Here is a 13,067-nt window from a genome sequence, read left to right as displayed (position 1 = left end):
TCTCTTTTCCCTTTCCACCACATTGACAACTGTGTAGAAAAACAGCACCAATGCATTTTTCTGCACAACGGATGGCATTGTGCACAAAAAACCTATCAGAGTCAAAAAGACAAAAGCAGGGTCACCCGGTTCTAGACATGGGGCTGTATCCAATGATGCCCTTTGCAGTGATGGAAGATCAGTGTAGGGTTTGGTCCATGGAACAGAGAGGGAGGCAGTTTTTGGTAGTTATGTGCCCCAAAAATCTGCTCCTGGGAGTTGGGGGAATCCTTTGGAGACGTGTGGGTGGCGGGGTGCTGGATGGGAGAGAGTGGGGTGGAGATCAGTGAAAACTGCTTCACTCCCCCGTTCTGCTGATGCCTGAAGCACTGATTACGGTAGATATGACCCATGGTATGTGGACAGGTGGAAGTTGATTTCTGTAGAACCAGCCCAAAGTTCTACCCATCTGAAAGGGTGGACCATCTCTCCCCTCAACCATTTTTCACCCTCTGGCTCATGGATTTGCTTGGGGTTTTTTTTAGAGGCCCATCAGAAAGCAGCCTCAACATTCTATTATGGCAAATGCAAACACAAGGGCCAGTCTCTCATGGTTTAGGAACTATGGAAATGAAAACGAGATCTTAAGGGTGTCTGTTTAAATTAGCCAATAATGATACCTTCATTAATGTATTTGGCTCCCTTTCAAATACTCCCCATTAGCAAAAGCACGGTGGAGATGTAGAGAAGATTAATGAGGTTTTAATGAAGAGCCGCTGCCAAGGCACCGGTAAACTGGCTGGCAGCAAAGGCTGCTGCCCCACCAAGATTTGATCAGGATCTGTTGCTCGTCCTCCTTCATCTGCGTGAGCTGCTAAGGATGCTGTCTATGTTCCCAAAGGGACATCTCAGAGAAAATGGCATTTTGCAAGTGGAGCCACCAACCAAAGTGGAGGGCTCCTCTTTAAGGTTCTAGCCAGCCAGCCATGTTGCCAACCAGGAGTCAATGAATCCAGAACACTACCTGGCAACTTCAACTTCAACTGATGTCAATGGAAGAACTAAATTTATGTCTCAGAGGTTAAAATGAATGGGATTTAAACTGCTTAATCTTGTTCAGCATGCTCAAAGAGTGAGTTATTCATTCATTTAAAGCATTTATAAACTTCTTTTTTTAAAAAAGAAATCTCTAAGCACAGGGAGGGGGGAATCTAAGCAGTGTTAAACTCCAAGAATCCATGCATTTGAAATGTAATGCATGGATTCTACAAGAATCTCTGTGAGCTAATCTCAGAAGCCCTGTAGCCAAACTATATTTTACAAGGTCGTGAACCTATATATAAAATGTACATACATGGGTCAGATTTGGAGAAAGTATCCTTATCCAGAAGATTTCTGAAATGAAAGAGAGAGAGAGAGAGAGAGAGAGAGAGAGGAAGAATTACACAATTTCCAGTACAGAGCAAAATTAATAATAATAATAATAATAATAATAATAATAATAATAATAATAATAAACCAATTCAATTTAGCCCAAACAACAGAAGCCTTTCTACCTAGAATAGCCTAGTGGCCAGCCTGGGTGGGAGACACTAATCTGACAATACTGTCAAGGAAGATGCTCTGTTACACAGTGGTGTAACTTAGCTCAGCACACATTGCTGAGGGTGCCTGGCTGTAGTTCCTAGCAGAAGGCAACTATATTCTATATCTATCTATCTATCTATCTATCTATCTATCTATCTATCATCTATCTATCTATCTATCATCTATATCTATCTATCATCTATCTATCTATCTATCTATCTATCTATCTATCTATCTATCTATCTATCTATCTATCTATCATCTATCTATATCTATCTATCTATCTATCTATCTATCTATCTATCTATCTATCTATCTATCTATATCTATCTATCTATCTATCTATCTATCTATCTATCACCTATCTATCATCTATCTATCTATCTATCTATCTATCTATCTATCTATCTATCTATCTATCACCTATCTATCATCTATCTATCTATCTATCTATCATCTATCTATCTATCTATCATCTATCATCTATCATCTATCATCTATCATCTATCATCTATCTATCTATCATCTATCTATCTATCTATCTATCTAATCTATCATCTATCTATCTATCTATCATCTATCTATATTATTATTTATTAATTTTCTTTTTCTCATAACAAATATCCAATATCAATAACATTCATTTTCCAGTTTCCCCCCCTCCTTGTTGACTTCCCTCAGCTTCCATTTCTGGTTTGTTACATAAAATGTTTCATTCTGCTGTGTATATAATAATGTTTTATCAACTTGTATAATCTTCTTGTTCTTTGTAATTAAAGTTGTGAATATTTATTTAAATCCTGCCAATGAGTCCATGGTTTTTTTTGTTTCTGTAAATATGGTGTAAAAGGTTCCTATTCTTTTCCAAAGTCACTGTTGTCCTTTTCACGCAATTTGTCCGTAACTCTGCATAATTCATCAGTTTTTCTTGCCATTGTTCTTTAAAAGTAATTTGTCCGGTCTTCCAATTTTGCACTATTAGAATTCTTGCTGCTGTTGTAGCATACATGAACAATGTCTGTTTTTCTTTCGGAATATCTTGTCCTAGAATACCTAACAAAAAAGCTTCTGGTTTTTTAACAGACGTTACTTTAAACATTTTTTTCCAATTCATTATAAATCATTTCCCAAAATTTCTTAATAATCTTACAATCCCACCACATATGATGAAATGTACCTTCCCCTTCTATGCATCTCCAACAATTCTTTTGATCTGTTTTATACATTTTTGGCAATTTATTTGGTGTGACATACCACCTATACAGGGACGTGGATGGCGCTGTGGGTTAAACCACAGAGCCTAGGACTTGCTGATCAGAAGATCGGCGGTTCAAATCCCCGCGACGGGGTGAGCTCCCGTTGCTCAGTCCCTGCTCCTGCCAACCTAGCAGTTTGAAAGCACATCAAAGTGCGAGTAGATAAATAGGTACTACTCCGGCAGGAAGGTAAACGGCGTTTCTGTGTGCTGCTCTGGTTCGCCAGAAGCAGCTTAGTCATGCTGGCCACATGACCCAGAAGCTGTACGCCGGCTCCCTCGGCCAATAAAGCGAGATGAGCGTCGCAACCCCAGAGTCGGTCATGACTGGATCTAATGGTCAGGGGTCCCTTTACCTTTACCTTTACCACCTATACATCATCTTCATATAATTCTCTTTCAGCAATATATAGTCTGTAAATTTCAAAATCACTTTCCAAAGCCTTATTCAATCTTCAAATTGTATATTATGACCTATATTCTCTGCCCACTTAATCATTACCGATTTAACTTCTTTGTCTTTAGTTTCCCATTCCAAAAGTATATTATAGGCCTTCTTCAATAGTTTGGAATTATCGTCTATAATATCCCTTTGGAATTTGGAAGCTGTGTAAATAAATCCTCTCTTATTGTCCTCTTTAAAGATTTCGTTTAGTTGCCTGTGATGCAACCAACTCTGAAGATATTCCTTTATCTCATCATAGTCTTTAAGTTTTAGTTTTCCTTCTTGCTCAGTTAATAGATCTCTGTATGTTGGCCATATTCCTTTCTTTGTTGACGCTTTGGATGATAATGCTTCAACTATATTCTAAATCAACAGCACCCAAGTGTGTGTTTCCTTTCCACAGAACTCAACCTTTCCAATGCAGGCAGTGGCCCATATTATATCTTGGTATAAAGATGATGATCTACATCAGGGTAGTCAATGTAGCACCTTCTAGATATGGTAGACCCCAACTCTCATCATCTTTGACTACTGGTAGAGCTGGTAGCGATTGATGAAAGAGACCGTCCACAATAGTTGGAGGGCTCCACATTGGTTATCCCTGAGCTATGTACATGGCAAGTTATGTCCGTGCAAATATGAAAGAATGGAACTGGAGGGGCTTCAGCAAACCTCAAAATATACATAACTAGTCATTCAAGACATCTAACAAACAAACAAACCCAATGGTTAAAATTAGAGTATAGTTTGCTATCATTATTCAAAATGGTGTCCAATGGTATCCACACACAGACAAAAACCAGCTCCTTGATCACAGAAAACTGAGTTACAATATCTTAATAAGTGTCCAAATGCACGGTAAACAACAACGTTCCAATATACAACAGTGGAACAGAAGTCTTCTACTTGGCATTTCTCAGGAATTCTAATAAACTCAAAAAACAGTGCAGTTTTGAAAGGTTCAGTACACCATCATGATTCAAGATGGTATCCAACTACATCCAAGCTTAGATGAAAACCATCTCCTTGATCTCATTGTGAAAAATGGCATGTCATACTGACAAACAGCTTCAAAACGACTCTCTTGTAGTAGCAACCAAGTCCATAGGCACATTCAATGAAGAGTTTCTTGCTCGGCTAAGTTGTTCCCAACTTTATGGAGATCTAAGCCCCATTTGTGAAGAATGCATCTGGTCTTGATGTGGGGAGGGACACACACACAAGCCCGTCTCGACATTCCTGCACATTCCAGATCCACTTCCACATCCAGCACAAATATATGATAGGGACATGCTAAGCACATTCAGGTAAATGTGCTTAGAATCCTCCCAGCGGTTGGGAATCTTGTGTTATCAGGGTTCCTGATCAAAGGGCAAATTCTAAGCACGTTTACTCAAATGCACTTTAGAATCCCCCTTCATGCCATCATATTGCATGTAGAAATGTCTGAAGTGGAGCCAGCACACACAAGAGAATTGGAGTGAGGCTCCTTGTGTGCCCCCTCTCCCTCCCCACTTTAAGCCTACACGTATTCACCTTGAATCCAAAAAAAGGTTTCACAAAACCATTTATTCTGAATGTAGACAGAATGTTGATTTATTCTTAATGTAGACCAGAATGTTGGCATGCAAACACCTTGTCCTCCAAGGTATTGATTTATTTATATCAATTATCTTCCCCATTGAAGAGCAGCCACCTCCTGCATCTTGAGAGATTATGGAGATTTTAGGACTTTTTCTAAAGATATTAGGGGAAATGAATGGTTGATAGCACAAAGGAACTAAATAAGGGCTCATATATTGGAATCACCTGCGAAGTGTTTGTTCTGCATTATTGAGTCCATTCTTAAATTGCCTCCATCTGGGAATGTTATGGCATGAAGACAATGCAAACAACAATTTTATGTTCTGCTGACTTCATTTTGTAAATAAAGTAGTGAGAGCTGGACCATAAAGAAGGCTGATTGCCAAAGAATTGATGCTTTTGAATTATGGTGCTGGAGGAGTCTCTTGAGAGTCCCATGGACTGCAAGAAGATCAAACCTATCCATTCTTAAGGAAATCAGCCCTGAGCGCTCACTGGAGCACTTGTGAAGCTGAAGCTCCAATACTTGACCACCTCATGAGAAGAGAAGACTCCCTGGAAAAGACCCTGATGTTGGGAAAGATTGAGGACACAAGGAGAAGGGGACGACAGAGGATGAGATGGTTGGACAGTGTTCTCGAAGCTATGAACATGAGTTTGACCAAACTGCAGGAGGCAGTGGAAGACAAGAGTGCCTGGCATGATCTGGTCCATGGGGTCACGAAGAGTCAGACATGACTAAACGACTAAACAACAACATAGTGTTTTCTCTTTATGAGCAATAATGATGTATCACAGAATAATTCTGTACTGAAACTATTACTGCCCTACACAGACTGCACTTGCCATGCTGACTTATGTGCAACTGAGGTTGGTGCTGGCTGAGTGGTCTTCTTTGTAGATGATGGACCATACTGAATACATCATCGCTACATGTAAATAATGCCCTATCTACAAATGGACTCTTGTAATATGAACAGAGGGGAGGGAAAAAAGGCTGCAAAATAATTTAAGAAATTTAAATTAAATTTAGATGAAACATTTGTTCCATGCCAGGTGGTGGGTTACACTTAGACATCTTTGTGTGTTCTATGAATAGGAAAGTTTGTCATACATTTTACTATAACAGGAATTTGTCTCAGGGTTTCTGATACCAGGACCCAATGTGTCTGAAAGTTTATAGCTTCAGTTCCTTCAAGATCCCTTCCCTCCCTTTGCCCATTTGATTAATCCACAGTCCTCAAGATGACAAGATTCTGGGAGCTGTCCACCACATGTGGTGCTGAATGCAGTCAGAAAATTCTGCACTTAAGATTACAGAACTGTAGGGTTGGAAGAAACTACAAGGACCATCTAGCCCAATGCCCTGCGATGTAGGACTCTTTTTGCCCAATGTGGGACTCAAACCCACGACTAAGCATCTCCTGCTCTACCAGCTGAGCTATCTCAGATGAGCTGCTACCATAAAAGTTAGTGGGATCTTTTGCTGATTTGGATGAACTTTGGATTGGGCCCTAATGGCAGAGAGTGTCGGCAATGAATAGCAGAGATAATGAAGGATTAGAAAGGGCTTAATAGCATTCCAGTTTCAGAGCCAGAACTTCTCTGAATGTTTCTTTCAATAGCTTATCTTCAAAGCACGCAAGAGCACCAATTAAATGTAAGGAGATATGCAGACTGAGTGCAGAGGGAGCTTGCTTTAACTCACTGGCATACTCATTCCAGGAAACGATATTTCATTGCTTTAGAGACAGGCTCAACTTCAGGGATTGCAGCAGGTCAGGCTGTTGCATCTGAGCAATGAAGAAAGTTGCTTTGAGTCAGCACAACCATGTGGTTCAGTTACAAGGGAGATATAAAGAAGCCATAGTATTGTTTTCTCTCAATTGCTGTCAGTGAGCAGGTAAGGTGTGTTGGTGGGATTGCAGAGGGCACTGAATACCAGTCCCTGACTACAGTAAAACATGGAGAACCGAAAGCTGCAGCACAGGAAGTTACAGAGAGTACTAATTACTGAGTGATTCATCCACTGTAATTCTTTCTAAACACTCGGAAGATTTAGGGGCATCTTGAGAAGGATAATCTATCCCCTTGTCTTAGGAAGTGACAACCAGTGATTAAGAAAGCAGAAAAACTCTACTTGGCCTGTTAACACCCATGGATAATGAAATCAGAGGGGCAGAGAAATTCTGGGGAAGCTGTCAGTTATTGTTGTAATTCCTTGGGCTGCAGGAGCGTAAAAGGAGGGTGGGACTGGAGGTCACAACTGCACTAGCCTATTTTTTGTTTTGTTTTTTGGTGTGACACTTTCCTGGCACTTTTTGACGTCTGATGCAGACAGCTGGTCCTACCTTGCACACTTTGTACACTTGTCCTCTCACAAAAATATGGATGTGAAGTACGTAAATCTCCAAAGATGGAATATGCAGTCTCAAGTAATGCCCTGCCAGACTTGTTTCCACGCATGGGCTCTGGTTTGCAGCAACTGGTGTTGAAGCACATGGTATTTTAGAAGTGATTTATAAATAAGAAAAGTAGAGTCTTCTTTTTGACAAGACTGAAAAATGTGGAATCCATGAGCCTCTAGCTGTAATGCTGCAGGAATTCTTTGGTTGAGTAGGATGTCCTGCCCTGCAGTGACAAGCTGCAATTGCTTGACAACAATGTGCAGAGATGGTAGAATTTGTGTGGGTGGCCACCGCAAATTACCTGAATGACCCGTTAAGCGTGAGAAGCATACAGAGAAAAAGAAACCCCCTCTTGTCCCAAATGAGACAGAATAACATGCAGGGAATTGGCTGCCTTACATGCAGCTCACCCTGAAGCAGAAGAACAAGAAGTGAAGAAGAACTGAAAACAGAACAGTGTGAGAGCAAGAGAAGGAACTGAAAAGAGAAGGAAACCAAAAGACCAGAAATTAGAAATATAATAATTCCAATCAAATGGGGACCATTTGTCCTTCAGATAGTAGTGCTGGCCTTTTGATGATACCTAAAATACCACTCTCCTCTCAGCATTGGTTTCCTCAGGGAGTTCTTGATACATCACCCTCTTCCCTCCCTCCATAGTGTCTCTCATTCCTGCAATAATAAACAGCCCATTGGGATAGAACAAAACCTCCTCCAGTCTCTCCATTCATTGAGCAGCTATGACTTTCTGCTGGAGGACAGGGCTTGGATAACAATCCCGCCCCCAGCTCCCCCACAAAATAAAATAATACTCTATTGGCAGGGTAAGTCATACAAGGGCTGCCAAAAAATACAAAAAGATTCACTGCACATGAACTAAGCAGATTGCAGCTGCATCACACTTGAAGGATGGGAAGGGGAGCTAGTTCAGAGCTGGTGAAGAAAAGCAGGAAGAGGAAGCAAGGAGAGTATGAGACAGGTCCACGGGGAGGCAGCAGAAAGGGTCAGACAGTGAAGCTTCCAGTCCCAAAGGGAAGACTTAAAATGTCTGTTGAAGGGTCTCAGTCCTGTCTACCCAGCTATTTTGTGTTATACATCAGTAAAAACAATAACAGCATGTTGAAGGTCTGAGTATTCAGTCCCCAAAGCCTTAGGGGAACTCCCTGGTTCACTGGCCCCACACTCACAGAAGTGTATATTAAAACAACAACAAAGCCAGGCACCCCCTGGTCAACATTACTTTATAAATAATTCTTTTGAGAGGACAGGAGACCTGTGAAGAGTGGGTGGAGCTAGAGATGCAAAAGGTCATGAGTGTGGGTTTATTGGGATCTAAGAGTGGAGAGATAAGGGGGCAAGGGCCTTGAGGGTTTTGAAGGGGATGGCGAGAAATAAAGGGAAACTAAACACCTCTATTTTCTAAAGCATCAGGCCCAAATCAGGAAACCAAATTAAGACCCAACTAGATTACACGGGTGGTGCTGTGGTCTAAACCACAGAGCCTAGGGCTTGCCTATCAGAAGGTCAGCGGTTCGAATCCCTGCGAAGGGGTGAGCTCCTGTTGTTCAGTCCCTGCTCCTGCCAATCTAGCAGTTCGAAAGCATGTCAAAGTGCAAGTAGATAAATAGGTACCGCTCCGGCGGGAAGGTAAATGGCATTTCTGTGTGCTGCTCTGGTTCGGAAGCTGTATGCCGGCTCCCTCGGCCAGTAAAGCGAGATGAGCACTGCAACCCCAGAGTCGTCTGCAACTGGACCTAACAGTCAGGGGTCCCTTTACCTAGTTTATCAGAGGAGACTGTGAGGACTAAGGAAGGTTTCAAAGCACTCTGGGAACAGGACTTACAACTGGTGACCGAAGACAATCTCCGGAATAATGCTTTGAAATCTGCTTCCATAAGGGTCAGAGGGAACTCTCCCCAAGTTGCCCTACATTGGCCCATCTAGTCCAGCATCCTGTTCTCACAGTGGCCACTAGAAAATAAGAGAACAGGTAATCTTTGTTGGGTGGTGATGGCTACAACTAATGTTCAGAATGCCTTTCTGCCAGGAGTGCATCGTTGGTGAATGTTGTTAATGGGATATGGAAAATGAAAGAGAGTGAAACTGAATGTCAATGTAGTCTCTTCACTGTATCAACAAATAAGAGAAATGAGACACCAATCAAAGTGTCATTTGTGAACAACAGCCCAAGCCACCCACAAAAGCTGTATGCTGACAGCTTCTCATATAGACAGACAGAAATGCAAACCAAAGGATGTCAATTTCCTTCTCAGCTAGAGACTATAGATCTAGGTTGCTGAAAAGGCAACAGAGCCTAGTTTTTAGAACTTTATGATTACGGAATTATCTTTCAATCAGCTATTTGTGTATGTAACCCAAAATTACTCATGGGAGAAACCATGAGAAAAAGAAGTTATGAGTTTTGGGGACATCAGCTTTCCAAGGATTTATAGTCCACAGAAGTACAGCCATCCACAAAGCCTCATTGCTGAAGTCACCGGAGGAAGAAAATTTAGATGGTTAAGGCTAAGAAGCCTGGCAATAATGTACAGTGTAGTGCGACAGAGATGCTAACCTGGCCTCCTAACCTGACAGGTGAGTCACTGCTGCTTACCAGGATTAGACAGTGACTGGAATGGTGCGGTGCAAACACACAAGCAGAAATGGATTGACTGCACTGCCCTCACCACTGCCTCTCTCCTCCCAGAAGCAGCAACTCGTCTGCTGGGAGGTCAAGTAAGAGCCCTTGCCTCACTGCGCTGTCCGCTACTGGAGCCTGGATGTCCCCTCTTGACACTACTAGGAAACACCTTTTGTTCACCCAAAACAATCCCAACAGCAAATACAGGCTATGACGCTGCCACATATGTAAGCCAACACATACCCCATGGATTTTGTAGATATCCAACCTTAAATTTATAAATTCATTTAATAAGCACACAGAGAACACAGCTGAGTTATATCTGGGGGCTGGGAAGGCAACATTTCAAAAAGGCACTAGTGTATAACAATTTTCATTCTTTAAACAATAATGTGCAGGTCTGTACTGGATGTTCCCTAATTTCAATATTCACTTTGAAAGAAACACATTTTTGTTAGGGTTTTAGAGGCTTGCGGGTATGTCATTTTTGTGACACTGTTAATAATCCCTGCGGCGGGGTGCGCTCCAGCTGCTCGGTCCCAGCGCCTGCCAACCTAGCAGTTCGAAAGCACCTCCGGGTGCAAGTAGATAAATAGGGACCGCTTACCAGCGGGAAGGTAAACGGCGTTTCCGTGTGCGGCTCTGGCTCGCCAGAGCAGCGATGTCACGCTGGCCACGTGACCCGGAAGTGTCTCCGGACAGCGCTGGCCCCTGGCCTCTTGAGTGAGATGGGCGCACAACCCCAGAGTCTGTCAAGACTGGCCCGTACGGGCAGGGGTACCTTTACCTTTACCTTTTAATGATGTAATTTATCATAATTATTTTAATGTTTCTGTTCATTATGCATTATGCTTTTATATTCCATTAGAATCACAAAATTGTAGACTTGGAAGGGATCCCAGGGATCATCTGGTCCAACCCCTTGCAATGCAGGAATCTCAACTAAGGCATCCATGACAGATGGCCGTCCAACCTCTGCTTAACAAGCTCCAAGGAAGGAGAGTCCACCACCTTCTGAGGGAATCCAGTCCATTGTCACACAGCTCTTACCATCAGAAAGTTATTCCTGAAGTTTATTCGGAATCTGTTTTCTTAAATCCATTGGCTCAGGTCCCATCCTCCAGAGCAGGAGAAAACAAGCTTGCGCCATCTCCCATGTGACAGCCCTTTAGATATTTGAAGACGACTCCTCTCAATCTCTTTTCCAGGCTAAACATATCCAACTCCCTCAACTATAAGACTTGGTTTCCAGACCCTTGATCATCTTGGTCACCCTCCTCTACCAACATTCCAGCTTGTCAATATCCTTCGTAAATTGTGGCACCCAGAATTAGACACAGTATTCCAGGTGTGGTCTGACCAAGACAGACTAGAGCAGGACTATTACATATAGTCACATTGTTGATTCATGGCAAACTTGTGGTCTGAAACTGTGAACAGCTATCCTGAATCTTCTAACAAAGTAAGCAGCTCTTCAACACATGGAAGAAAACTCAAAACAAGGCAAGGCAAGTCTTTTTTATTATTGGAAAATATCTGAAAGCTATCTGTAAGGAAGTTGCAGCATGTAGGGGAATCTCACCCTGTGTTTGTGAAACAGACGGGGAGCCTGAAGCCAATGTTTTGGCTGGTAAATTCCAGCATCCAAACACTCCTCGTACTGGCTACCTAAACGCCGGACAGTGGAAGAATCTTTCTTGTGAATGCCCCTCCCTCTCTGATGCACACTCGCCACATTGCCTCTTTTCTCTCTCCCATGCTCTCTTCTGTATATCTCTACCTTGGAAGTAAGTCACCTGTCTGTCACCATCCTTCTCTCTTTTCCACTGCATCTCCTCCCACTTCTGCCTTTCTGTTCCTGCTTTTCCTCCCAGACAAATACACGTCCTGTTCACAACGATGCTGCAAGAGCAATATGATGCTATGCTTTCCAGACTCAGTGTGGTGTGGAATGGCTTGAAATTTGGAGGTGGGTGGTGTTGAGCAAGTTACCAGATGTCACAGATATGTTCTCAGAGTGTGGATGCTTGGCAGACCAGAAGAAACTTAAGGTTTGCAGAACTGTTGTTGTTGTTTAGTCATGTCCAACTTTTCGTGAAGAGTTTTGGAGAACTAGGGACCAACCTTTTGTACTGGAGAAGGGCACATTTTCTGCATCCCATGGTCTCCTGCTGGTGTGCTCCCTGTGCTGTTGGACTGGCAAAGTACTGTGGGAGACACTCAGTTACCCAGGCCCAAGAGAAAGTGTTTGTGATGGTCCTGGCCGTGCTTCTAAAGACCCTGGTGATCTTATCTAACTGGGCTCCTTCTAGCCTCGAGTTTCTGGTCTTCTAATCACCAGTATCAGGCTCAGAGCCAGCAACCTGAGCTGGCTACATAGCCAGCAGCACCATAGCCTCTAACCTAGTATCTGAAGTAATGACAAATTCACCCAACATGCTTGGAAGCCCCCTTCAGACCATCCCATGCAGTGTACAAAGTTCAAGGTGGATCTGATACACCCAATGTTCATGGGCCTATTGAGGTCAGGGCTGGCACATGTAGGGCTTCCCCCTAGAGGTTCCCTGGCCCAACCCCTGCCCAAATGCTGGGAGAGGGCTAAAATCTGGTAATAGCTGCTAGCCTAAATGGCTTTAAAGTGAGGTGGTTGTTGTTGTTTAGTCGTTTAGTCGTGGCCGACTCTTTGTGACCCCATGGACTAGAGCACGCCAGGCACTCCTTTCTTCCACTGCCTCCCACAGTTTGGTCAAGCTCATGTTTGTAGCTTCGAGAAGACTGTCCAACCATCTTGTCCTCTGTCGTCCCCTTCTCCTTGTGCCCTCCATCTTTCCCAGCATCAGGGTCTTTTCCAGGGAGTCTTCTCTTCTCATGAGGTGGCCAAAGTACTGGAGCCTCAGCTTCACAATCTGTCCTTCCAGTGAGCCCTCAGGGCTGATTTCCTTAAGAATGGATAGGTTTGATCTTCTTGCAGTCCATGGGACTCTCAAGTGTCTCCTCCAGCACCATAATTCAAAAGCATCAATTCTTCAGCGATCAGCCTTCTTTATGGTCCAGCTCTCACTTCCATACACCACTACTGGGAAAACCATAGCTTTAACTATACAGACCTTTGTTAGCAAGGTGATGTCTCTGCTTTGCAGAACTACCCCCCACTGAAACAAAACCTTT

The 13,067-nt window shown here is 42.8% G+C and overlaps 1 protein-coding gene across 1 annotated transcript in view; it reads right to left on the bottom strand.

Annotated features, from left to right (window-relative positions):
- LOC310847411 (copine-5) overlaps positions 1-13,067 on the bottom strand; it is a 124,012-nt gene that overhangs the window by 89,811 nt on the left and 21,134 nt on the right. The window contains exon 2 of the mRNA XM_083745216.1: positions 1,334-1,374. Within this exon, the coding sequence (XP_083601342.1) occupies positions 1,334-1,374 (41 nt within the window). The remainder of the gene's footprint in view (positions 1-1,333; positions 1,375-13,067) is intronic.

This window comes from Podarcis gaigeae (assembly GCF_964106915.1).
Source record: "Podarcis gaigeae genome assembly, chromosome: 6".
Taxonomy (NCBI): domain Eukaryota; kingdom Metazoa; phylum Chordata; class Lepidosauria; order Squamata; family Lacertidae; genus Podarcis; species Podarcis gaigeae.
Note: the sequence above shows the minus strand (reverse complement) of the source record. Positions and strands in the feature narration are given on the sequence as shown.